General features: G+C 37.1%; 1 protein-coding gene and 1 long non-coding RNA gene across 4 annotated transcripts in view; one reads left to right on the top strand and one right to left on the bottom strand.

The window, feature by feature from the left end:
- The window catches only part of SLC30A8 (solute carrier family 30 member 8), a 226,930-nt gene that overhangs the window by 22,034 nt on the left and 179,942 nt on the right, over positions 1-24,954 (bottom strand). For 2 of the 3 annotated variants that reach the window (XM_057303084.2, XM_055116878.3), the window contains exons 3-5: positions 8,253-8,282; positions 7,948-8,147; positions 1,633-1,779 (exon numbers count right to left, since the gene is read on the bottom strand). In XM_057303084.2, the coding sequence (XP_057159067.1) occupies positions 1,633-1,779; positions 7,948-8,071 (271 nt within the window). In that variant the 5' untranslated portion in view covers positions 8,072-8,147; positions 8,253-8,282. Of the gene's footprint in view, positions 1-1,632; positions 1,780-7,947; positions 8,148-8,252; positions 8,283-19,667; positions 19,835-24,954 lie in introns of all 3 variants that reach the window. The other variant, XM_063606462.1, reaches the window with a different exon arrangement.
- Positions 1-24,954, top strand: part of LOC134730835 (uncharacterized) — a 429,507-nt gene that overhangs the window by 380,118 nt on the left and 24,435 nt on the right. The gene's annotated exons all lie outside the window — the stretch shown is intronic.

The raw sequence follows: 24,954 nt of genomic DNA, 5'->3' as shown, positions 1-24,954 counted from the left end.
AATGGGTGCTTAGCTACAGGTCCATGTTTTCCAAGTGTAGCGCTATTCAAGCACCAGCAAAAACATTCTCAGATCACGTTGTCACAAACTCTCTTTACTGCTGTTTATTGCCTCATCTCCTGAATGTTAAAGCGAAGCAAGTCAAAACACCTGCAATGATCAAGTGTTTGTTTAGTATGAAATTAGGACTTCCTGCCATTCTAAACTTGAAAAGCCACAGTCCACAGGTATCAGTCTACGAGCTGTGATATGTGTCTAGCAGCCCTTTCAGTGAAGGCTGGCCACCCTTGCTCAGCTCTCCAATTTCCTCTACATGGATGTTCTCAACCAGTGTGAAAATGTGGAATTGTGGCTATTTGTTCACATGATTTGCACAAAATATTCAGCCGGAAGCTCCTCCAGCTGATAGAAGGAATAACACAGAGGAGAAGAATTGAAGTTGCAGAGTGTGGGGGTTGTGGGGGTGGTTTAGGGAGGGATTGTAAAAATGAGTCAAAGTAAAAACCCTTATCAATACCTAGATGTTGGGTTGATAGGTGCAGCAAACCATGACGGCACACGTTGACCTATGTAACAAACCTACACATCCTGCACATGTACCCCAGAACTTATTAAAATTAAAATTTAAATTTAAAAAAGCATACAGTCAAATGTGTTATATACCAAATTTAGAGACCTCCAAGTTGTTTATGCTACTTGGTTAAGTTATTTATGTCTGTTTTAGTGCATACATGTTATTTGAAATCCCTATAATTATGAGTTGAGAAGGCTGGAATTTGCACTAGACTTCTTCTCTCCCTTTCTTAATCAGAGTGGATTCATTTGTCTATTGTGAAATTATTTAAGGAAGCACACGTGAACCACATTTAATAAATGGCAGGCAAGGCTCAGGCACATGTTTCAGCACGTGTTTGCTTTCATCCTGTTACAACAGTCAACTGAGCAATAAAGAATGAATACACATACACACACACACACACACACACACACACACACACCCCTTATCATGACCTTGGCTATTTCCTATACAAGAGTAAGCAGTTATTCAGTGAAGGAACCAGCTGCAAGAAAGGAGAAAAAGTAAACTTTCATCCTCTCCTCTTCCTTCTCCTCCTCCTTTTTTGCATTATTGTTGATTGAGCGAGCAAGATATTCAATTGGACCAATGGCTGAATGGCTAAATGCTGTGTGTGAGCAGGAAAGCCTATATTCTATTCCTGAATCCTCTATAAGAAGTTCTTCAATCTCTATAACTCTCTTGGGTGCTCTGTGCCTCATTTTGCAACATGGCAGAAGCTTTACTCCTATCCTCTCTTCCAGGGATGCAGAGTAATTTAATGAATTGTGTTATATCTGTCACCATACACAGAGTCCCTGAGGCTGGGGCAGTTGCTGAAGTGATACAAGTGTTCCTGTTGTCCCAGAGGACTAGAGATAGCACCATTAATCTGTCTGTTATCTGAATTAATACTGCAAACACACATTCCCACATACACATGTGTTTTATCCTGTGCATCAGAAATGTGTCTCTAAGGACTTTCCAACAAGGCTTTGCTTCGTGTCTTCCATTTTTACCCTTGGTTTGACTTTGCAGCACCAGCCTGCTGTTATTGCTCACTCTATGAACCGTACCTGCTCGGTGCCATCCAAATGTCAGCCGCTTAGAGGGAGGCTTCGATGACAACCACATGGAGACGAGACTGAGCAGGAAACTGGTCAGGTCAATTAAGAGGTGGGCAGCATCTGTGACGACAGCAAGACTCCCAGCAATGTGCCCACCTAGAGAATGCAAAATAGTACACTGTGTTAAGGCCCCAGAATGCAGCTAGATTCACAGACATGCTAACCATCGTGGGTGAAAATGCCACAGACTCACAAAACTTTAGAGGAAAAAGAGATCTTAAAGTTGATTTAATTCACCCCTTCTGCGACTCAGAGAGTGGATATGATTTGAACATGTAGAAATCAATTTCAAAGGAGAAGCCATTCCTGGGGTAGCAAAGACATAGAGACTAGAAAGTGTGGGGCAGGCACATCTGGAGAACACCTTAGTTAGACTGGGGTATAAGGATTCAAAAGAGGAGAATACAAGAGAATCAGGCTGAAGCAGTGCGGGTCAGATTCAAAGAGTCTCATAATCCAGACTGAGGACATGGACTTTTGTTTATAAACTAGATGTTGCGATCTGGCCCACAGATGTGTTTTTATTTGACTTATAATCAGCATCTTTACCCTTTCCTTTTTCTCTATTAATTTATATTATCCACCTGAGCTTGAAATCCCTGTAAGAAATAACAGGGAGCAGAAAGGAGAAAGGGCAGGTACCTTCCAATGGGCGTCCTCAGTGCTACAATCCAATAAAGCATAGGGATGCAATGTAAGCCATGAGAGTCCTGCCTGGCTTTTCCCTTTATTTGATGTGCTCCCTCTACTTCCCTCTAATCCTCCTTTGAGAAAAGACCTCCAGCCTCCAAAATAGAAGTTAAAGAAAAACCTTGCCCTTTCCTTCCCAGACATGGTTTGTTGTTTGAGAGCAATAACCTTTATTGCTCTTACTACATCTTCCCAGCAAAGGGCTTTTGCTGACTGATTAGTTCTCCCTACAGCTGTTTATTGCCTTGTGTACTACAAAATAGCAGAGACTGTCAGCCATCAGCCCCCGCCATCATCAGACTCACCTTGTCTCGCCTAATGATTTTTAAAAATTACATAGATGGCTCATAATTGCAATAATCCCCACAGGCCATTGGCTCTAGCCGTAGTTAATAACTGGTTTGTCAAGGTTTAATGGGCTGAAGCAAAGTAATCTTCAAGCTTGTTACTCAACAGTCACTGCAAAAATCAGAATGATTCATTACCCAAAAAGCAACATTTTGCTAACAAATCAGCTGTCCTTCCAATTATCCTCTAATGTTGCTCTATCTGCCAAACTTGGTCCTGATGATAAAACTGTGTTAATAAGGCATTATTTCTTGCCCAGAGAATAACTCCATGCAGATAAGCAGTACACTGCAATCACAGCAATGAGTGATGACGATTCTATGTGCTGGGCTGAAATATAGTCTAAATCAAGGAAATGAAGTCAGTTTTATAAACTCTCTTCAACAGTCTCAGCTGAGGCAGGAGGCACCTGAGAAAGAAAAAGGGCTTGCTTTGGAAGAAGCATGTTACTATGGAGGCTTGGAAACTGAGAACCATTTTGCAACCTTCAGAGCTACTTATAAGAGCCATCCAGAAAACTGTGGGCAGTCACTGATGCATAGAGCAAACTGCTTGCAAGAGGTAGTTTGTGACTGATCTTGCATTTGCTTCTGAAAGCATGGAGTATTACTGACAATTAGTTCAATTATCCAGCCAATATTTATTGAGCCCTTACTGTGCATGGTACCAGGGATTGGGTATACAAAGATAAACAAATAACAGCCTCTCTTCAGTGATCTTGTTTAACACTCACTGTACCAGAGACAAGTTAATGGGCTAAGGGATCAGAGAGCTGCCCTCGCTGGGAAGAGTGAGGAACTTTTCACAAAGAGAGGGGTAAGAATTAGCAAAAAGAGAAGGTGTTTTCAGGAAGAGATAAAAGCACGGACTAAAATAGAGTGAAAGAACATAGCACTTTTCGGGAAAAGCAGAAGGTATGGAATGTTGGAGGAAAAATGGGAAATGAGCCTGGGAAGGCAGGTTGGAAACGCCTGTGTGGGGTATTATATGTCAAGCCAAAGGGTTTGAATGTGATTCTATGGCTAAGGAGATCTACTTATTATTTTTGAGGCAAGGCTGTGGCATGTTGAGATCTGTATTTAAGAGAGACTTCTGGCCGGGCTCGGTGGCTCACGCCTGTAATCTCAGCACTTCTTCGGGAGGCAGAGGCGGGCGGATCACGAGGTCAGGAGATAAGGACCATCCTGGCTAACACGGTGAAACCCCGTCTCTACTAAATATACAAAAAATTAGCCAGGCATGGTGGCGGGCGCCTGTAGTCCCAGCTACTCGGGAGGCTGCGGCAGGAGAATGGCGTGAACCCGGGAGGCGGAGCTTGCAGTGAGCCGAGATCGCGCCACTGCACTCCAGCCTGGGTGACAGAACAAGACCCCGTCTCAAAAAAAAAAAAAAAAAAAGGGAGACTTTTTAGCCAGCAATATGGAGGATGACTTTGGAGGGAGGAGGAGCTAGAGGTTAAGACTCGATAGTGCGGCCGGGCTCGGTGGCTCACGCCTGTAATCCCAGCACTTTGGGAGGCCGAGGTGGGCGGATCACGAGGTCAGGAAATCGAGACCATCCTGGCTAACACGGTAAAACCCCGTCTCCACTAAAAATATGAAAAATTAGCCGAGCGTGGTGGCAGGCGCCTGTAGTCCCAGCTACTCGGGAGGCTGAGGCAGGAGAATGGCATGAACCTGGGAGGCGGAGCTTGCAGTGAGCCAAGATCGGGCCACTGCACTCCAGCCTGGGTGACAGAACGAGACCCCGTCTCAAAAAAAAAAAAAGTTTTTTTTAAAGTCTCGATAGTGTTAGCGAAGGGAAATTATGATAAAGGCATGAACTAGGGCAGCAGCAGTCATATTTCTGGAATACTTGACAAGATGTGCAGAGCAGTACACTTATAACAAGAGACACACAGAAAAGACTCAGACCTGGAAGACTTTACTTAAGGCCTGTAGAGTGAAGGTGACAGCAATAGAGCAGAGGAACGATGGGGCCTGGGTCTCACAAACCACCTCCAATTGAGATGGTGTTAATTCCCCATGCGGGTTTCCATGGAGAACAAAGACTTACTGACAGCAATGAAAGAATGTTTATCTGACAACGTTAGCCATGTGTCCCATTGCTGGGCTACAGAGTTGTGTGCTATTAATAATTAACATATTTTTAAATTCTTCTTTAATTATTTTGTGAATACTATTATACTATACCATATGTTGTGTCAAAACCCCATTGAGTTGTTGCTTAACAAGTACAACAACACGTCCTCAAATAACATCATTTCATTCAACTTCCTTTGTTTATAATGTCGATAAGAAAATAAAATGGATTCCTGACCAGGGTTGCTGTCTGTGTGGAGTTTGCATGTTCTCCCCATGTCTGCATGGGTTTTCTCTGAGTACTAGGGTTTCCTCCCACATTCTGTGCACATGAGGTTCACTGGCGTGTCTACATGGTCCTGGCGGGAGTGAGTGTGGGTGTGTGACTGTGCCCTGTGATGGGAGGGCTGTTTTCCCACCTTGAACCCTGAGCTGCTGGGACAGACTCCAGCTATGAAACTGAAATAAGCGGGCTAAAAAAAGAATGAATGGTAACAAATGATTGTAAAATAAATATGTGTAAGGTAGATGATCATCATACAGATGCCCCCCATAAAAAGACAGACACAGTATGAAAGTGCTCAGCAAGCCCAGCTCATTTTTTCTTGAGTTTGAACTGTGTGATAGCAGGAGGCACTCCTGACAATTTTCACTTTGCAAACATTTATTCCTTGATGTAACCACCACCATTATGACCACCCTCACTCACTGATTCACCCAAAATTGCGTAATTATCTCACTTGTGTTTATCGACTTTCTTAGATGTATGTATAGCTCACGTTTATTTCAGTGTTTAATATTCAAAGTGTTTTAGCCTTTGTGCTTCTAGTTCCTTCTATAAAGTGAGATTAACAATAAGAGCTACCTCTTAGGGAATTCACCAGGATTAATTAAGGTAATACATGGAAAGCACTCGTCACAGCTTCTAACACATAGTAAGCATTAAATAAATAATAGCTACTATCATAATGCCAAAAATGCAAAGATCATATCATGTTTCTCTTAACATAACACACCTCAAACATGAATGAAAAAGCTTTAAAAAACAATAAAGTCAAAAGTAAAGGTATTTGCTTAAAAGTCAACACTCATCCTTGATTCTTTGTTAATCATTACAAAACTGAAACAAAGAAACATTTCATTAACATAATACAAAACACTTAACCCTTCAAGAAGCATTTTGCTTAACAGCTAAATAAACATAGATTTGATTTAGCGTAAGGTATTGTTTAACGTGATAAAAACACGAAACACACAAAAGAGATATAAATATTGAAATGAGGGGAAATATGTTTTCTGCACAAGACAGGGTGATGTGTGGGATGAGGAAGATGCATGAGACAGGAAAAAGGGAAATGCACTGAAATATATTTAGAATTGACAATAATTCAAATATATAATTGAGTACAAAGTGAATATACAAAAATCAAAACTTTAGAATACAAAAAGTAACTATTTAGAAAACAAAACATGAAAAACGGTGGACTGCATTCACCCTTGGAAAGAATAAGCCAAACACATATAATAATCACAAATAAGTCTTGCAAGAAATAGGCTGTCCATGTATTAAGATGAACACCATAAAACCTTGATGAGACATGTAGAATATTTGGATAAACGGAGAAACATAACATATTCCTGGAGGGAAAGCTGAATACTTAAAGATACTGTGTTCTCAAATTAACTTGAATATTAATAAAATCATAATTGGATGAGGGAAAACTGAACAGAACAATTCTCATGTTTAATTAGGATAATAAACAGAGATGAATAGCCTTTGCTTTTCTTTGTTAAATTAAAAATCATGAGTAGGAAATAACAGATATTATAACATATAAATCTACATTAATTATGTCCTTGACAGAGACCAGAAACACAGATCAGTGAAACACCTTAGAAACAGACCCTGCTATTTATAAAGTTTTGATAAGTGATTAAAGAAATATAAAAAATCAGTGGGGAAAATAATTATTTCCTAAATGATGCTGAAAACTGTTATTTAGAAAAAAATTCAGTCCTTAGAGCATACAATATATCTAATGTCAACATTAATTTTAAAACCAAATGCAAAAATTAAACAACAAAAAAGCTATCTTCTCAGTAGATGGAGAAGGATTGTTAAGCACTAAAATAGTGAGAGTAGTAAAAGAAATGAGCTCAAAATGAAAAGTTTAAAACAGTTACCTATATAAAATTTAAAACATCTCTAAGTCAAAATAAACATCAAAAGGTTAAACAACAAACTGGAAAAGCACTTATAACTAATATAACAAAGGTCTAACATCCTAATATATAAAGAGCTCCCAGAGATCAATATAGAGAATTAAAAATTTTCTAAAAAACGAATGAGTAACAGACATTAAGAGACAAGGAGAAAATGCATTAACAGAGGGAAATACAGATCACTAATAAGCATGCAAAAATAGTCTAATAGTAACAATTAAAGAAATAAATATTAAAAAAACATTCATCTATACATTAGCAAAGTATTTTAGAGATTAAAATTAGGTGTCATTAAGATTTGGAGTCAGAATCATTCTCAAGTAGAGCTGGTAGACATGAATTGTTTAGCTTTCTCAACAGCACTCTGGCAATATGAATCAAGTAATACAAATATTCATGTCCTTCAACCAATTATTTCCACTTTTAAGAATCTCTTTGAAGGGATTAACCAGAAAGGCAGGCAGAGTTTTCTTCAAGATTTTGCATTGCAGCATTGTCCATAAGCAGGAAAAAACTCCCTAAATTTCTAACAATAGAGAAATGGTTATGTAAATTACAGTGGAGCATATTAGAGAATATTGTTCGGGCATAAAAATGTTTTTGAGGAGTATTTGACAGTATGGTCAAAAGCATTCAGTATGCTCTCAGTTATGTTTAAAAAATAAAAACTGTGAGCTATGAATACAAAATGCATTGTACAAAACACTCCCTAAAATTATTGAAGGCTATAGCTCAAATATGGAATAGTGATGAATTTTATTTTGTTTCCTTCTATTTTTCAGCTTATCTACAATGAGCATATTGTTACCTTATACTTACAGAAAATATTAAATCTTACTTTATAAGAACTTAGGTAAACCTCCCATAATGATGCAGAGTTTTGTTTGGTTGTTTAATGAAAAAAGTCTGCAGAAAGACTCACCCACGACCTCTGCAATCATGAAAATGAAGCATATTGCTGAAGCAGAACAGAGTTTCCACTTGGCATAGGTGTACTCATTCGCCCCCTTTTCTGTGGGCTTGGAGCCACTGTGGCAGTGGTACATGCCTCCTGACTCCAGCTCCTCTGGTCTCTCTCTGGGACACTGATCTTTATTCACCGGTTTCTGTTGGAGTTCCACACTATGGATGAGTTTGACAGAAGCAAGAAGTGAACATAGTTGCAAACAAGCTACTCACTGACCCACCCTGCCCATACTTGGAACCACTATTAGAACATTTGCTTACTTGCTATGAAGTGTTCATTTGCAGCTCCTTCTACAAGAAAATATCAAGTGTTAGAAACAAGCTAGAAATTTCCTTCTAAACTTCAACTACTAAAAGTTTTACTTTTATTCAGTCAAACTCTTATTCAGTCAATGCCACCAATTATTAAGAGATATCAAAGGAATAGGAGAAAAGAAGCAGATACATTTTAAAGGGATTTCTTCCCAGTTATTTCACTCTAAAAAGACTGTGGACACTGTGCTACAAAAAATAGTAATAAAATAAATTAGGGTACATTACGATATGTGTATAAGAGCCAGACTGAGGATTCAAGTACACATCAACATCATTGACAGATCATAGCACTGTTTCCTGCTGAGTCCGTAAGTACTCTCAGAGACATTCTTACCACCGCTCTGCAGACAGTGGCTACCAATTATTAATGTTATGATAAGAGTTGAAACCTACTTATACTTCCCAAAGCAGGCAGTGAATATCAGTTCTGCTCAAATACAAAGCATGATTTAGATTCATTCATAGAATTTCACAGATGGAAAGGTAGATAACATTTGGTCTAACCCCTTTTTTTCTTTTTTTAAAACAATTTTTATTGATGCATAATAAATATAACTAATTTAGGGTACATGTGATAATTTAATACATTCATATAATTTTTAAAGATCAAATCAGTAAACTTGAGATGTCCATCACCTTAAATATTTCTCTTTTCTTTATTCTAGAAACATTTCAATTATTCTTTTCTGGCTATTTTGAAGCATATGATAGATAATTGCAAACTATAGTCATCTCGCAGATCTATCAAACACCAGATCTTTTTCTTCTCTCAAATCATACATTTGTACCCATTAATCAACCTTGCTTCATACCTTCCTCCTCTCTACCTTTCTCAGTCTCTTGTAACCACCAATCTACTCTCTTATCTTCATGAGAGCCACTTTTTTAGCTCCCATATATAAGCGAGAACATGTGATATTTGTCTTTCTGTGCTTGGCTTATTTCACTTAACTGCAACCCCATATTTCTTGGCTGAAGTAACTAAGGTTCAGGAAGTTTAAGTAATTGCCTGAGGTCAAATATCCAGGAAATTTTGGAGTGGGAATTCCAAGCCCAGTGTTTCTTCTGCCATGCCTAAAACCAATTTTAGGTGTCCTAATATTGGGGCAGGAAGGCAGATGTCAAAATCCATGGATCTTGAACTAATCAGATTTTTAAATTTTTAAAAATAAACTCATGTACAGAAATAAATAAGAGTCTTGGAATTAAGAACTTTGCATTCCTGACTCTGAAAGGTAATAACAAACAAACAAACAAAGCTAACAATATATTAGCTTTCACTTCATTTCATTTAGCCTATCACCATTCACAATTAAAAGTCTGATGGTTTTGGCTTAGATGACAATTATTATTCTGACTCTATTATTTTATTTGATTTTTCTGAATAAAATAATATATATTCATTATAGAAAATCTGGATTACAAAAAAAAATCACAAAGTAGAGGGAAAAATAACTGGTAATCCTCTCCAAGAGACAATTATTATTGATATTTTATTGTGTAGCTTTGTAATATATGAATATATTTTTTACATAATTAGATTCCATATTAATTAGGATGCTTTAGGTTATAAGTACAGAAAACAAGACTCTTGCTAGAATAATTAATAAATAAGAATTATTGGTTCTGCAACTGAAAACATCTAGAGGGGCCAGGTTTCAGATACTTTTTGACGAGGTCTCCAGACTCATTTCTCTGTGGCTCTCAGCTATTCTTCATCCTCAGGCTGATCTTCCCCATGGTAGTGGGATGGTTGCCAAAAGTAATCAAACTATATATTTCTTTTTTAACAGATACATAGATTATCCCCTCTCAAACTGCTAAACAACAGTCTTGATGTGCATGTGGATTTAGCTAAATGAGAAACAACCACTATAGCCAGGGGAATATGGATGAGCTGATGGACTTAGGCATTATTATACTCAGAAGACTGGCAAAACCCAGCCATGCTGACTCATAGAGCTGAGAATAGGGAAAATTCTACCTAAACCACAGGGCTGCTCCTCAGCGGGGAAGCGCTAGAATGGATGTGAATAAGATGATTGCATCACAAGAGGATCCTACCAAAGATACAGATTCTGAACCTGATTCTCAGCTATCAATATTGTTAATATTTTCTCCATTTATAAAATTTTCTATATCATTATTTTTAAAATATGGAAGGCAGTATATATTTAATATAGCTATATCATAGCATAATTAACTAATATTTTTAAATTATTGGACAACTCATTTTTTTCCAATTATTTGCTCATATAGGCACTACTATGATTCACATCCTTATAATTAATCTTTGCTCAATATATTATCTCCTTAAAGTGGAATCTTAAAGGGGAAATTACTTGGTCAAAAGGTACCTACATTTCTAAGGATTTTGACATATATTGCCAAACTGGCTTTGGAATATACATTAAAGCCAATTTACAACATTGGTTTTTTATCAGTTGTGTGAATAGCACTCAGGATTTTGAGTAGTTCTAAACAATCTTAGTTGGAATAAGAACAATTTGGAAAGTAACAAATAAAGTATTTATATCTTAAATGAGTAGACTTTTGCTTTTGTTATGTATAATATCCTAATAATAAACAACCATAGAATTTGGTAGTTTGGGTCCCCAGTGGCCATCATCTCAGAGGAACCTGAGTACTAACATGAACACATTGTTGAGATTTACTGTTTCCTTGGGCTGAGAAGACAGGATGAGCAAAGCAGGCTCACCAGTTGTTCTGGAACTGCCTGGTGTGCTGTGGTCATATGAAGCATTGCTTTATTTTATGTTTCTCATGAATCTTATGACCAGGGAAAGCCAAGTAGTCAGTAACCAGGAGAGATAATTTATCCTGGAGCAGCTCAGAAGCCAGTCCAAAGCAAGAATCAAACCTGGAGAAAAGCCCCTGAGCAATGCCACAAGGAGGAAAGTGTGAAAATGTGGGCAATTTTTACTTTTGTGTACTGCTTCCCTGTCTTGGGTTCTAAGGTTAACAAATATGGATATACTCTGAGCTGAGACTGCTCCTTGAAGAACTAAGCCAGAAATCCAAAAGTGGGCTTCATAAGGTCCATTGAAATTGTATACGATGTGTTCATGTGTGAGTGTGTGTGTGTGTGTGTGCGTGCGTGTTTTATGGGAGAGGCAAGAGTACACAGTCTTCATTTGGCTCCCAAAAGAGCCTGTGACCTCAAAGAAGTTAAAAACCAAAGTTAAGATATATTCCTTATCATCTCATTAAAGTAAAGTCATCTAAGTATCTCTAGATGCAGAACAGGCTCTTGATTAGAACAATGATGTGAATTTTAAGTATTATTTTAAGAAGAAAGTTATAAAAAGCAAATGCTATGATGCAACAAACATTGAATTGTGAATCTGCTGTTAATGAATAAATCCTGAAAGATTCCCATGCATTCAAATATGGCCAAAGCTTTAAAAATTAGGAATAATAGGCCGAAGAAATTTACTGTAGCATCAAAGAGAAAAAAGACGGAGAAAAAGAGAAGAAAAAGTACAGAAATATTAGAAAATTTGATGCCAATACTCTAAAACTTTGATTTCATCTCCAAAAATGGGATTTAGAAAATGGGATTTTATTTTTGCAATCTTGGAGAAGCTTTTATTTTTTAATTTTTTTTTGTTGAGTGGTAGAACTTTGCTTCTATCTCCAAAATAATGTTGGTAAAATTTGTATTTTTTTATCCTCTTATTTCAAATGTTGAGCACATAAAAATCACTTTGCTTTTGTACTTTCACATCAATTTTCCCAAGAACCTCAAATCACTATTCCTGTTAGAAGGGGAGATAAAAGCTTCAGCCTCACCATGAATGTCTAACATTTCATTCATTCATCATTAAATATTTACTGCATACCTAAAAAGGGCCTGCACCATCAGAAGTGTTAATGATACCATGTTGTATGAGAAAAACAAAGTTCCTTCTTTAAAGATCTTGTATTTTAGTAGAGGGAGACAAAGAGTAAATGAATCAATAGTAACAGAGGCTATATAGTATGATGAATGGTGAGAAGGCAAGGGAAGATGAACTACCTTAAATTGGGTGGGAAGGAAAGGCACCGTTGTGGAGGTGATATCTCAGCAGCAAGTTATAGAATTACCAGGAGAAAACCTATGTGAGTGAAGGCTATCACAAGTAGAGGGCATTGCTGGAGCAAATGCCCAAAGACGAGAAGGATTTTCTTGTTCAAGTGCTTGTCTTGAACAGAAAGAAAACTACATAGGTGTCTCCTGTGGCATAAAGAAAGAGTGAAATATAAAGAGGTCAAAAAAGGGATCAGATTTTGCAGAACACTTCAGGCCATTATAAAGAGTTTAATTTAATTCAAGGTCTAAAAGGAAAAATTTGGAAAGTTTTGAGCTGGGAAGTAACATTACATGGTTCACATTTCTAAAATGATCACTTTGGGTGCTGCCTGGAAGACTAGAGTGTAAAAGATCAAAACATAGAAACCCTTAGGAGGTGACTACAGCCAACACATTGGTGGCTTTGACCCATGTGGTGACAATAAAAATAGAAAGAAGTAGTCATATTTGAGGGACTTTTGGGAGGTGGAGTCAATAGGACTTGCTAATCAATAACAGTAGTTAAAGGGGAATAATAGAGAGGTGCAACTCAAAGATGACTTGTTGGTTTCTGGTTAGAGTAACCTGGAGAAGGGCATGCCAATTCCCAAGATGGGGCTGAGTGGCAGGCAGTGCAGTATAGAGGCTGAGAGCTTGGGCTCTGGCAATCCACCACCTCAGTTGAACTCCCACCCTTACCACTCACTAGTCATATGACTGTAAGAAAATTACTTAACCTCTCTGTGCCTCAATTTCCCCATCTGAAAATAGGAATAATGATAGCATCACTCTCATAGGCTGGTTGAGAGATTTTTAGCTAATTCATATAAACCACTTCAAAGTGTAACTGGAACAAGATGAATGCACAGATTATTAAATTATTTCCAATCTGAATGTCTTTTATTTTGTTGTCTTCCCAATTGCTCTGGCTAGAACACACAGTACCACGTTGAGTAGAACTCATTAAAGTGGACATCCTTATCTTGTACCTGATTTTAGGGGAAAGTTTTCAGGCTTTCACCATAATTATGATAAAAGACTGCACATTGGTACAGTGTACACTGCTCAGGTGATGGGTGCTTCAAAATCTCAGAAATCACCACTAAAGAGCTTATCCATGTAACCAAACACCACCTGTTCCCAAAAAACCTATTGAAAAAAATTATGATATGAGCTGCAAGTTTTTCATGGATGCTTTTGAAGAAGTTTTGTTCTATTTCTAGTTTCACAGGTGTTTATATAATTAAAGGGTGTTGAATTTTGTCCATTCGTTTTCTGCATCTAGTGAGATAATCATGTGAGCTTTGTTCTGTATCCTATTAATATGTTGTATCACTTTGTATTTCAGATGTTAAATTAAGCTTGCATTACTGGGATAAATCCCATTTTATCATTGTTCGTAATTACTTTTATATGTTGCTGGATTCAGTTCATTAGTCTTTTCAAGGATTACTGCATCTGTATTCATAAAGGATATTGTTCTGTAGTTTTATTTTCCTGTGATATTTCCTCCTTTTTTGCTATCAGCAGAATATTGACCTCATAAAATGAGTTGGGAAGTGTATTTACACCTCTTCTATTTTGGGGAAGAATTTGTGATGAGTTAATATTAATTCTATTTTAAATTTTGGTAGAAATCACCAGTGAAGACATCTGGACTTGGGCTTTGTGTAAGGTTTTATGAAATTTATTAATAATTCAATATCTTTACTTATCAGATTTTCTATTTCTTCTTAAGTTCATATGGTAGTCGGTGTCTTTCTATGAATTTATCCATTTCATCTAAGATTATATACATTTTATTTCATGCAGTTTACTATTAAATCAGTTAAGAGGAAAAAGGAGAACAAATCATTTGTCTTTTATAATTACCCACATTATTACCTTTATTGGTGCTATTATTTTTTAGGAATGATTCAACTTAATATCTGGTGTCGTTTGTTTTCTTTAATATTTCTTCCTTTACTATTGCTTTCTTTACTGATTTTTGTAAAGTGAATCCAGCAACAAATTATCTTAGATTTTGTTTGTCTTTATTTCATCTTTACTTTAGGAATATAGTTTAGGTGGATGTAAGATTATTGGTTGATAGGAATTTCTTTTTCTTTTACCACTTTAAATGTCATCTCACTGCCATCCTCCTTTGCTTCTGGTAGAAGTTGGCTGTTAATCTGATCAGGATGCTCTCATACATAATGAATCTTTTCTTTTTTCTCTTGCTGCTTTCGAGGTTTTTTATTTGTGTTTTGCTTTTAATAGTTTTACTGTAATGTGCAAGCATGTATATCTATTTGCTTGATTCTTCTTAGAGTTTGTTGACCATCATGAATGTGTAGATTAATATTCAACAAACTTCAGAAGTTTGGGGCCACTATTTCTTTGACTGTTTTTCTGCTCCTTTTTCTCTCTCCTTCTGGCCCTCTTATGAATATGTTAATGCATTTAACAATGTACCACATTTCTCTAGGCTCTGTTGATTTTTTTACTTCATTCTATTTTCTCTGTTTTTCATGTTGCATAATATCTTCCAATCTATCTTCAAGTTCAGTGATTCTTTCTTCTGCCAGCTTCTATGAGTACAGCTCTACTGTTGAACCCCTCTAGTGAATTTTTAATTTCACTTATTGTACTTTTCAACTTCAGAATTTTCATCTGGTTCTTTTTAAAAAAATAATTTCTAACTCTTCATTGATATTCTCAATTTTATGAGACATTTTAAATCATATCTATCTTTAATTCTTTGTTCTTTGATTTTCTTTAATTCTTTTAACCTAGTTATAATAGCTGTTTTGAAATATTCAAATTCTAAATACAACACCTGGACTGTTTCTACTAACTTTTTTTTTTTTACCAGATGTCTGACTTTCCCTGCATGCGCAGCCTCTGTTGCCATTCCTCAGAAGGTGCATCATTGGGTAGATGCAGTCATTCTTATCCTCTCCCATTTCCAAAGGATAATAATCATTTTAGTAGTGTTCACTTTGACTGTTTCTTTCCACTATCTCACTGTTAAGTGATTGTTCTGCCTGTGTTGGTATCACACCCATATTTTAGCCTTCTTAATTGTTTGCTGAATTGTTGCTCTATGGTTTTCAATAATACCCTGAGGTATGAATTGACCAACAATCGGATCCAATTAAATTTGTCTGCTTCAGCTACTATAACAACATACCACAGACTATGTGGCTTAAACAACAAAAATGTATTTTCTCACAGCTCCAGAGGATGGAAGTCCATAATCAAGCTGCTAGCAAATTCACTGGTGAGGGTTCTCTTTCTGACTAATAGATGCCTGCCTTTTCGTTACTTCGGTCTTTCCTTAGTGTGTGCACCCAAAAAGAGAGAGAGAGTGAGCTATCTGGAGTCTCTTCTTATAAGAACATTAATTCTGTCAGATCAGGACCCCACTCTTATAACCCCAATTAACCTTAATTACTTCCTTAGAGGCCCTATCTCCAAATACAGCCACACTGGCATTTGTGCTTCAACATATAATTGTGGGGGACATAAACATTCAATCTATAACAGGCTTCTTTATAGGGGTAATATTTGAGGCCAAATTTGTGGCTAGTGCCAAATCCAAGAGGGCATTTTTTACCTCTTTTTCTGCCTGTCTTTGCTTAACTTCTAGCTGGTCTGCCACTAGCTTGTTGCTATCATGAAGCAACAAGCCTACTTCTTAATTGTCCACCAGAAGAATCTTCATTGTTTTCAAGTGTCCCTATGCTTGAAATACCCTATGCTGTCTTACAAATAAAATTCCAGCTTATGTATCCTCAGTCTTCTAAGGGAAAGATACATAGCCCTCTATTCTTATGGCCTGCCTCTCCTATGAGTAGTACCTTTACACCACTGCACCAGAGCTGGCAGAAGAGACAGTGACCTACTTCTGCTGGAGCAATACTCTTGCTCCACAAGTGAAGCACTGAATACGGATCGTAGTCCCTAGTCTTTTTTGCTTGTGCCTCCTGGAATACATCCTATACACTATGAGTGATCCAGGGCAGGGATATTCAGGACCTTGCTGCTCCTGGGCTAGAGATTATACCCTATGAGAGGAGGCTGGGTAGAGGAAGGAAACCATAGTCCTCTTGGTCCTGTCTACAATGAATAGAATTTCTGCAACCTGAAGCTGGGACAATAAGAGATTCCAACAGCCTTTTTGCTCTAGGGGTGAACTATGATCTTTAACTGGAAGCTGGGAGGAGAGGGAGCCCCGTCTTTTGGCTACATCCACTCAGAGTTGAGCTCTCATCATACTGAGCTTGGGAAGAGCAGAGGTTAATGGAGCAGATCTTGGCTCAAATGCCATAGACGCTCACTTCTTAATGAGATTTAGATTTTCTTGAATAAATAATTATTAATTTTCTGCATGCCCTTAAGACAATTTCCAGAGATTTTCATTTCTTTTTTATAATTTTTAGCAGTTAAATAGTTGTTGTAAAGGTTCTAGCAGTTTACCTCTACCATCTATTCCTGCCCTTACTTCCTCTGCACTTCTTCAACATATGGCTTGGGGAAAAGAGAAACTTGATCCCTTCCACCTAGCACCAAGAAAAACATTGATTGTTTTTCGTGTTGTAGTTCAACTTTACACGACTTTTTTTTTTTTTTTTTTTTTTTTTTTTGCTACAATGAACCCAAAGCCCAGAGAATCCCATCAATGAAACAGATTTGGAGAGAATGGAGAGGGTAAAAAAATATGGTTCATGGCACCTACTGGGTCCAATATTACTACTTCCTGTGGTAAAATGCCTGTAAAGATTACCTCCAGCAATTCCTGTCATCCAATATGCACATGCAGTCAAGAGATAGAATCTATTGCCTCACCCATGGAATCTGAGACTTGGGACTTGCTTTAACCCATAAATTGTGATAAAAATGATACTGTGCCAGTTCTGGGCTTAAGCTATCTGAGAATGGTCAGCTTCCACTATCGCTCTCTTGCTACTCTGGACTGTCACATAAGGAATTCCAGGCTAACCAGATAAAGTGAGACATCATACAGGGAGAGAAGCCATGGGAAGAAGAATTAAGACCCCCGCCCCAGGCAAAAGCCAACACAAAGATCTCAGTCATGTGAGTGAAGCCATCTTAAACCTTCTAGCCTAGCCCAGATACCAGCAGAATGCAGCCTTCTATTCCAACTAATTCACATGGAATGCTGCCCAAATCCTGACCCAGAGAATCGTAATAAAATAGTTGTTGTTTAAGCCACTACATCTTGGGGTAGTTTGTTGCACAGCCATAGATAAATGGAACACTCCATTTACGGAATTAGATAATAAAGTTTTCTTCAGATTAAGTTTCTTAACAGCCAGTAACCATTTAAATAGAAAGCTGATAATAGAAAGTAGAAAGAAAAAGAGGTAGAAGGAGAAAAGAGGAGGAATATCAGGGGATAAAGTTATCCACAACTAATAGAGACAGAACAAAATAAATGAGATAGATTGGTAGAGGTGGGGGAAGAAGTGAGTAAGTGAGGGAATTCAGGGACATGTGACCTAAGGAGGAGATAGATTAAGGATTCAGGAGCCCACATGGTGCATGTATGGGTACAGGAGATGTAGAGGGAGAAGGGGAACACTAAATTAACAAGAAGGGGTCCTGGGTCCACAGCCCAGTTCTGTTGTAATTAGCCATCTGCCCTCAAGAAACACATTTATTCTGACCTCAAGAAAGGCATTTGTTCTATCTGGCATTCAGTTTCCTACATGGTAAAATGAGGGATCAAGATAAATAATCTCTTCCAGATTCAATTTATTTTCCTTGACAAGAAAATACAAATGAGTTTGACAATTCTTATAAACACTGTGTCCTGAAAACCATACCTATTTATGGGGCGAATGAGACTTTGTAACTATAAGTGGTTGGCTTATTTGTGCAACAAAATGCTAATAGTCTATGTTAATGAGAAGGGAAATATTGTTATTTCAGTAATGTGGAGATGCTCTATTGATAGTATCCGTAGGGTTAACAATTTTTTGTCCAAAACTTCTGCCTGACTTACCACAAGGCTTTGTTTTTTATGTTAATAACCTCAATACATCATATCTAATATTATTTTCTAAGAAAAATAATTCTTCTAATGTGAGATTGCTAGATTCTTTGTTTTAAGCCAAGTTATAAATATCCTTTTTATAAAATCTCTTTGCTGTTACTAAAATATTTGATGCTCCCAAACATAGTATCACTACTCCTTAGAATATTCGTTTGGCTTTGTGAAACAAACAAGAACATTACACGTATTATTAATGGGCAAGTATTCTCTTAAATTCTTCTTCTAACATCAATTCTTTTCAGATTTTCATTAGCTCATTTATATTCACTGAATGTGTTCCTTTTTTGAACCCCATTCAGATTCAACTCCTCAAACAAACCAAGCTCACATTCTTATGTATGTGAAAGTATATTTACTGTGCAATTATCTAAGTCTGGAAAACTTTCCTTAAAACTATTTTCTATGTAGGTTATCCCTAACCCTACTTTAATTCCTTTTTATTTTTAGCTCTTAGCCAATTACTTCTGAGAAAGCTTCCTCTGATTCCAAAGTCCAGTTATTCTTATTGAACACCCTCAATATGACACAAATACACTGTTTTGTAATTGCCTAGTTCTAATATGTATTTCACATTAGACTAAGTTTCAAGAGGACAAAGATCTGAAACTAGACTTTTTTTCTTTCTCATTATAAGTTCTGCACTTAGTACAGGTGTGTTCAATCAATAATTGTTAACCAAGTGAAAAATGAATGAATGTACTGCATGTGACACTGTAGGAGACATTAAAAAGAAATGGAATACTTTGTAGAACATTAAAATCAGCTATATTTGTTATAGGTATGTATATTAATAATGATACTTTATAAGCATGAAAACAACAGCTCATTTTAAGATCAATACAACCACAATTTTGCCATATAGTTGAAGTCTTAACTTCTTCTAAATATAATATAATAAAATTTACTATCTATCTTAAAATTGAGAATAATTGAGAAAAGGAAAAGTAAACAGATTATATAGGTCTATTTTCTGGAATAAACATGACAGATGAAAAACACATCAATAAAATGTGTTCTTTATGCACTTAGGATATTTAAGGAATCAAATCACCTATATAAAGTACTGCATTTTTCAGAATATAAAATACATGTCAGTCAACAACTTATAAAATGTTCCAGAGTGCCCCCAAGTTGCAGAGTAAAGGCTTACAATTCAGAAGCAACAAGGTATAGGAATTGGATGATATTCAAGAGAGAAAATTGTGAAGCAGACACAGACATCTATTACCTTTCTAGTGTGAAAGCATACATCTTGGCAGCTTTATCATTCACAAGATACGTTCTTTCAAGAAACTCCATGACGGCCAGGATGAGCTGCGGCTGTTGTTGTCGTTGTTGTTGAACTCACTGCCCAGTTTTGGAAGCAAAGCAGCACTGCAATTATTTATACACTTTCTAAAGAAGAAATTAAAAGGCTCCAGAAATTAAAATAATGAGCTTCCTACATCAGTGTTGTTGGTAGGTCTGCTAAAATTACAGCCTCCTTGCAATATTACCTGGCTTCATTGTTTTCACCTACAAAAACTGCTTTTCTAGGGAGACTTGCAGGTAGCATTACATGAAGTGTGTATGTCTTTCATATGATACCTGATTCAATTGTGCTAAGAGGTAGAGGAGCTCAAGAGCTTGCTACAAATTGCTGATGTAGGGTTTTGACCTTCAGAGCACACGTGGGTGAGCTGCAAATAGCAACCATTCTCTACACTAAACTAATTCTTTCTTTTTCTCTCCCTCCTCCTTTTTCTGGACTCTTTATCAGCCTAAAATTATTTCTTTGGAATTTAGTTCTAAGATGACCTCTAAGCAGCTGTCAGAATTTACTTGTCTCTCCTAGGACCATTTTGGGATTTCACTATTGAAAGGGAGGACAAGGGTCAATAGTTTCTGAAACCAGTAATCTGAAAACAGTTCTTGGTACAGCAGCTTTGAAATCCTTTTGACTGGCAAGAGAAGGACAGACTCTGCTTCTACGTAAATAACAGCCCTCCAAAATACAAGAACCAGAGTGAGCTTTGTTCTCCCTGGCCAAGGTACCCTCTACTAAGGATCAAGGATTCACCCAAGGAAACCCTATCAGGCATGCCAGTTCCAGCTCCGAGGAAGGAAGCTTCTGAGTTGCTCCTGGGAGACCTCAGACTCCTTAACTCCTAGGAATCAGCATTTTACTTCATACAAAGCACTTTCCTTCCCAAATAAGAGAAAGAACTATAGCCTTATGGCAAGAGCCTGGGCAAACAGTAGGCATTTGTGTGTGGGCAAAAGGTTTCAAGACCTATAAAGATGTACACAATGGTAGAGAAAGAGGGGGTTGTGCAGACTGGAGAACAGGAGTAAACCCCAGACCACCAGGTTCTTGTTGCCTTTTCCTTGTGTGAACACTAACTTTCTAGTGAGAAAACTCAGAGTAGTTAAGTCCCAGAATAACCCAGTGGCCCAGAGTCACGGGAAGTTGCCCATTATGCTGAGCTGAGATCTCTCACAATGGCCTAATAAAATGAATATTGTGGTCTAAAAGGAGGATGGGGTTCAATGCCAATTGTCATAGGCAGTGACAGGAGAAGTCACCTTTGGTTCAGAATGAGACTATTAGGTCTCCTATCACATCTGTGGTGTAGCTGTACCTCTTATTATCTTAAGATTTCAAACACTCTCATCTATAACATAAATTCTAAGGTCTTCTCATATGACCCCACTCTTACTGATCCTTAACTTTGCTCACACAGTTGGGAGCCTCTAAGAGGCTCTGGGGGAGCCTTTTCCTTGCAAGTGAAGGCATTGAAATCCTGGGTCTACTGTTAGCAGAATAAAAACCAATGTATTTTTTCTCGTATATTCTTACTCTTAACCTTACAAAGTAATCAGTTATTCTGTGGAGGCGAAAGTAGAAAACCAGAAAAGAATTACTAATCCACCTGTGTGACACACTGCCATATGTCACAGCTTGAATCATTGGTGAATAGTTTCTAGCACAGACAAGAGAAATAGAATTCAAGTGAATGAATGTCAGAAAATGAGGAAACTACTTTAAATCAGTCTGAAATTCATTAAGGGTGAGTACAAAAAAAAGAGAGAAGCAATATTTTCAAATCAGGAAGGAGAATATTTGGCTATAGATATCAACAGGAAATAAACAATCTGGAAGTTCGAGATTCCTCCATGCGAACTTTGCCTCTAGTACAAATACGGATGTACAGATCTATGTATGTCTATTTATAATTGACATACATACATACATAATTGACATATAATTTATAATGAGTGTGAAGGATACATGCCAGGTAGTTAATGTGGATTGCCTATGGGGCAAGAATAAAGTGAGAGTAGGATGGGGTTGATGTAGGACAGGGAAAAGTGAAGATGGGAAAAGAGACAATGAGACCCAAGCAAAACAACAAAAAATACTGCTACCCCCTGTCAAAAATGTATCCTATGATCTCTTCTATTTGTCTATAAGATAAACTATGTAAGTCCTATGTGGTCTAATATCAGCAATTTTATATGGTTCAACTTAAATATATATGCACACATATATAGATACCTAAAATATATGTGTGGATATGTATGTTACATTTACTAATAAAAATGTACATATTTATAAAGTACTGGGAAATTAATTATGATTTTCATCAAAGATTTATGAATCCCAAAAGTTACTCTTGAAGATGATTACCATAAAGCAAAGCTTCCAGTGTGAGTAGCATAAGAACAGAGAACAGTAGATTACAGCAAATAAAATTATGCTTAAAAAGTTTTGCTGCCATAAATTTAGATGCAGATAAGTTATGATCAAGAATTGCATATTATATCATGTAAAATATGCATCTGCTGATCACCTTATTCTCTTACAAGTTCATTTTAACTGCACCGTCATTCCCTCTCTCAAATATTTTGTCATCACAACATTTATGAAAAATCTCTCATCCTCCCTGACAAACCTTTGGTCTACTTTGGCATGAACTGCCCACCAAGGGCCAACGGCCTAACTGGGCTCCACAAGCAGCATAGAATATATATTTGGAAAGCAACTTGGATCAAAAAGGAAAATCCCATCCCCTGTTGACATTGGTTTTAGTGGGCATTACGCTGCTCATTTCAGTTTCCTAGGCAACCGGCTTCCAAACCATCCCGAATTACAGGTTGTCCTCTCAGCCCACTCTCCTTCACAAGCTTGGAGTAACTGAATGGGAAACACACAATCTATAACAGCTACCTGTGGAAATAAGTATTCTGTCAGCCACAAGAACATCACCAACATCACTGAAGAACTGGTTTGGCTCTTCAGTCCTAGCTGTTGTCAGCAACAATTTCTTAATAGGGTGTTACAAACAGTAGCTAATACTTGTGCAAAAATAATTTCACAAGTATCTTAAACATTGTTGGATATTTCACTTGTAGAAAGGACGTATGGATTTATAAAAAGCTACCATCATTATCCCTAGATACTAAAGTACCAAGTACTTACAATTTGTGTTCCCCATATTTAAACACGTATTTCAGAAATACTTCATGTTGCCAATGTGTGCATGCAACCATCTTTTTAAATCAGACATAGAAATGTGCCTGTTTTTAAATAACAAATGTGGACTTTCATCATGTTTTGCTTTTTCCTGTTGGTGTGGAGAGGTAGTGTGGTGAAGTGGTTTAATATATGGGTTTTCAAGTTAGGTAGACAATTTTAGTTTCCAGTTTGACCACTTTCTTAGGTAAGTGACCTTGAACAAGTTGCCTGACCACTGTTTTTCCGTTTCTCACCTGTAAAATGGGAGTATTAATCGAATCCATCTTACAGAGTTCTTGTGAAGAGGAAAAGAGATAATATGTGTAAAAGTTCTTAGCATAGTCTCTGATATATAACCAGTTTTATATAACTGTGAGTTTCTATACACTGGGCCATGTCTAAGTAAAATGTTTTGGCTATTGCTGAGAAATTGGCTCCAGCTTTAGCAGAAGGCTAAGAATTACCTGTGAATGAAGCATCCATCAAGGAAATAAAGGTTATTGAAAAAGGAAGATCTGGGGACTTCAGCTATTGGCTCTATGACTTTGGGTAGATCTCTCAAACCCTCTGGACTCTACTTTCTCAAATTAGATTGATGTCTGCCTCATTCTACCCCCTCACCAGTAGAGTGCCATTCAGAATGATCTTCACTATGGAGCTGTCTTCCACAACAGGGGAGGCAATTCAAACTCAACCAGTGTAATCACCCACTAAAGATTCTGGACTCATGCATTCTCACATAACTATAAAGATCTTATTATTTCTAAGTTGAGTAGTATTTTCTTAGCAAGGTAGCTTTATGGTTATTACTACAGTGTGAGTATTTCAGAGGTTTCATCTAGAAATGTGAAAACAAAGACATTAGAAATTTAATTGGATTGTATTTTAGAGAGCATTATGAAAATTTTATTTTAATCTAAAGTAAACATGTATAAAACACAAACCATTTCCAATATTTTATACATTGCTTGAAAATGGACCGAAAGCAATATGATGTTTATTTCCTTCTTGATAAATTAGGACCATGTAATTTTTTTTTACTATTTCTAGTTTTAAAGAGATTGAGCTGTTGAAATGTTCTGGTGAAAATGCAATTTGTATTTGTTAAGAATAGAAAGACTTGATAAAATATTGATACTAAAAGAATAAAAGAAATATTTTATTAAGTCTCATAGATGCAAATAAATGACAGAAAAGGCCAGGCGCGGTGGCTCACGCCTGTAATCCCAGCACTTTGGGAGGCCGAGGCCAGCGGATCACGAGGTCAGGAGATCGAGACCATCCTGGCTAACACAGTGAAACCCCGTCTCTACTAAAAATACAAAAAATTAGCCGGGCGTAGTGGCGGGTGCCTGTAGTCCCAGCTACTCGGGAGGCTGAGGCAGGAGAATGGCGTGAAACCGGGAGGCGGAGCTTGCAGTGAGCCGAGATTGCGCCACCGCACTCCAGCCTGGGTGACAGAGCCAGACTCCGTCTCAAAAAAAAAAAAAAAAAAAAAAAAAAAAACAAATAAATGACAGAAAAATGAACTAGCATTATTTTTGGGGGGAGAAATATTGGGGCTAGCTGCTTGAAGTGTTTATAAAGTGTATATTTCTTCAATTCTTCTCCACATACCACACTTCTTTTTCCAAGCACTCTGCAAATTTGAACTAATTAACCCTCAAAAGCGCCCTCTAGGTGAGATATGGTTGATTATTTCTTACAAACTCCAAAACAATGGCCTTTTGCCTTCATAATCTCACAACTATATGTCTTTTTATTTATATAAAAAGGCAAGAGAGGATTACAAAGAACCTATCCATTATTTTAAAGATTAGAATAGAAAAGTAGACAAAAATATACTTTCTAATATTCCAACTCCTTGGTCTATAAATGCACAGAGCATCACTGAAGACTAAAACATTAAATGCTCAAATTTAATAATAATAATAATAATAGAGCCCTCTTGTCATTATCTGGAATGCCGCCATTTAATTTTCATGAGCACTGTTTATTTTCCTTCAGTGAAAGGTTT

Source organism: Pan paniscus, chromosome 7 (assembly GCF_029289425.2).
Source record: "Pan paniscus chromosome 7, NHGRI_mPanPan1-v2.0_pri, whole genome shotgun sequence".
Lineage (NCBI taxonomy): Eukaryota > Metazoa > Chordata > Mammalia > Primates > Hominidae > Pan > Pan paniscus.
Note: the sequence above shows the minus strand (reverse complement) of the source record. Positions and strands in the feature narration are given on the sequence as shown.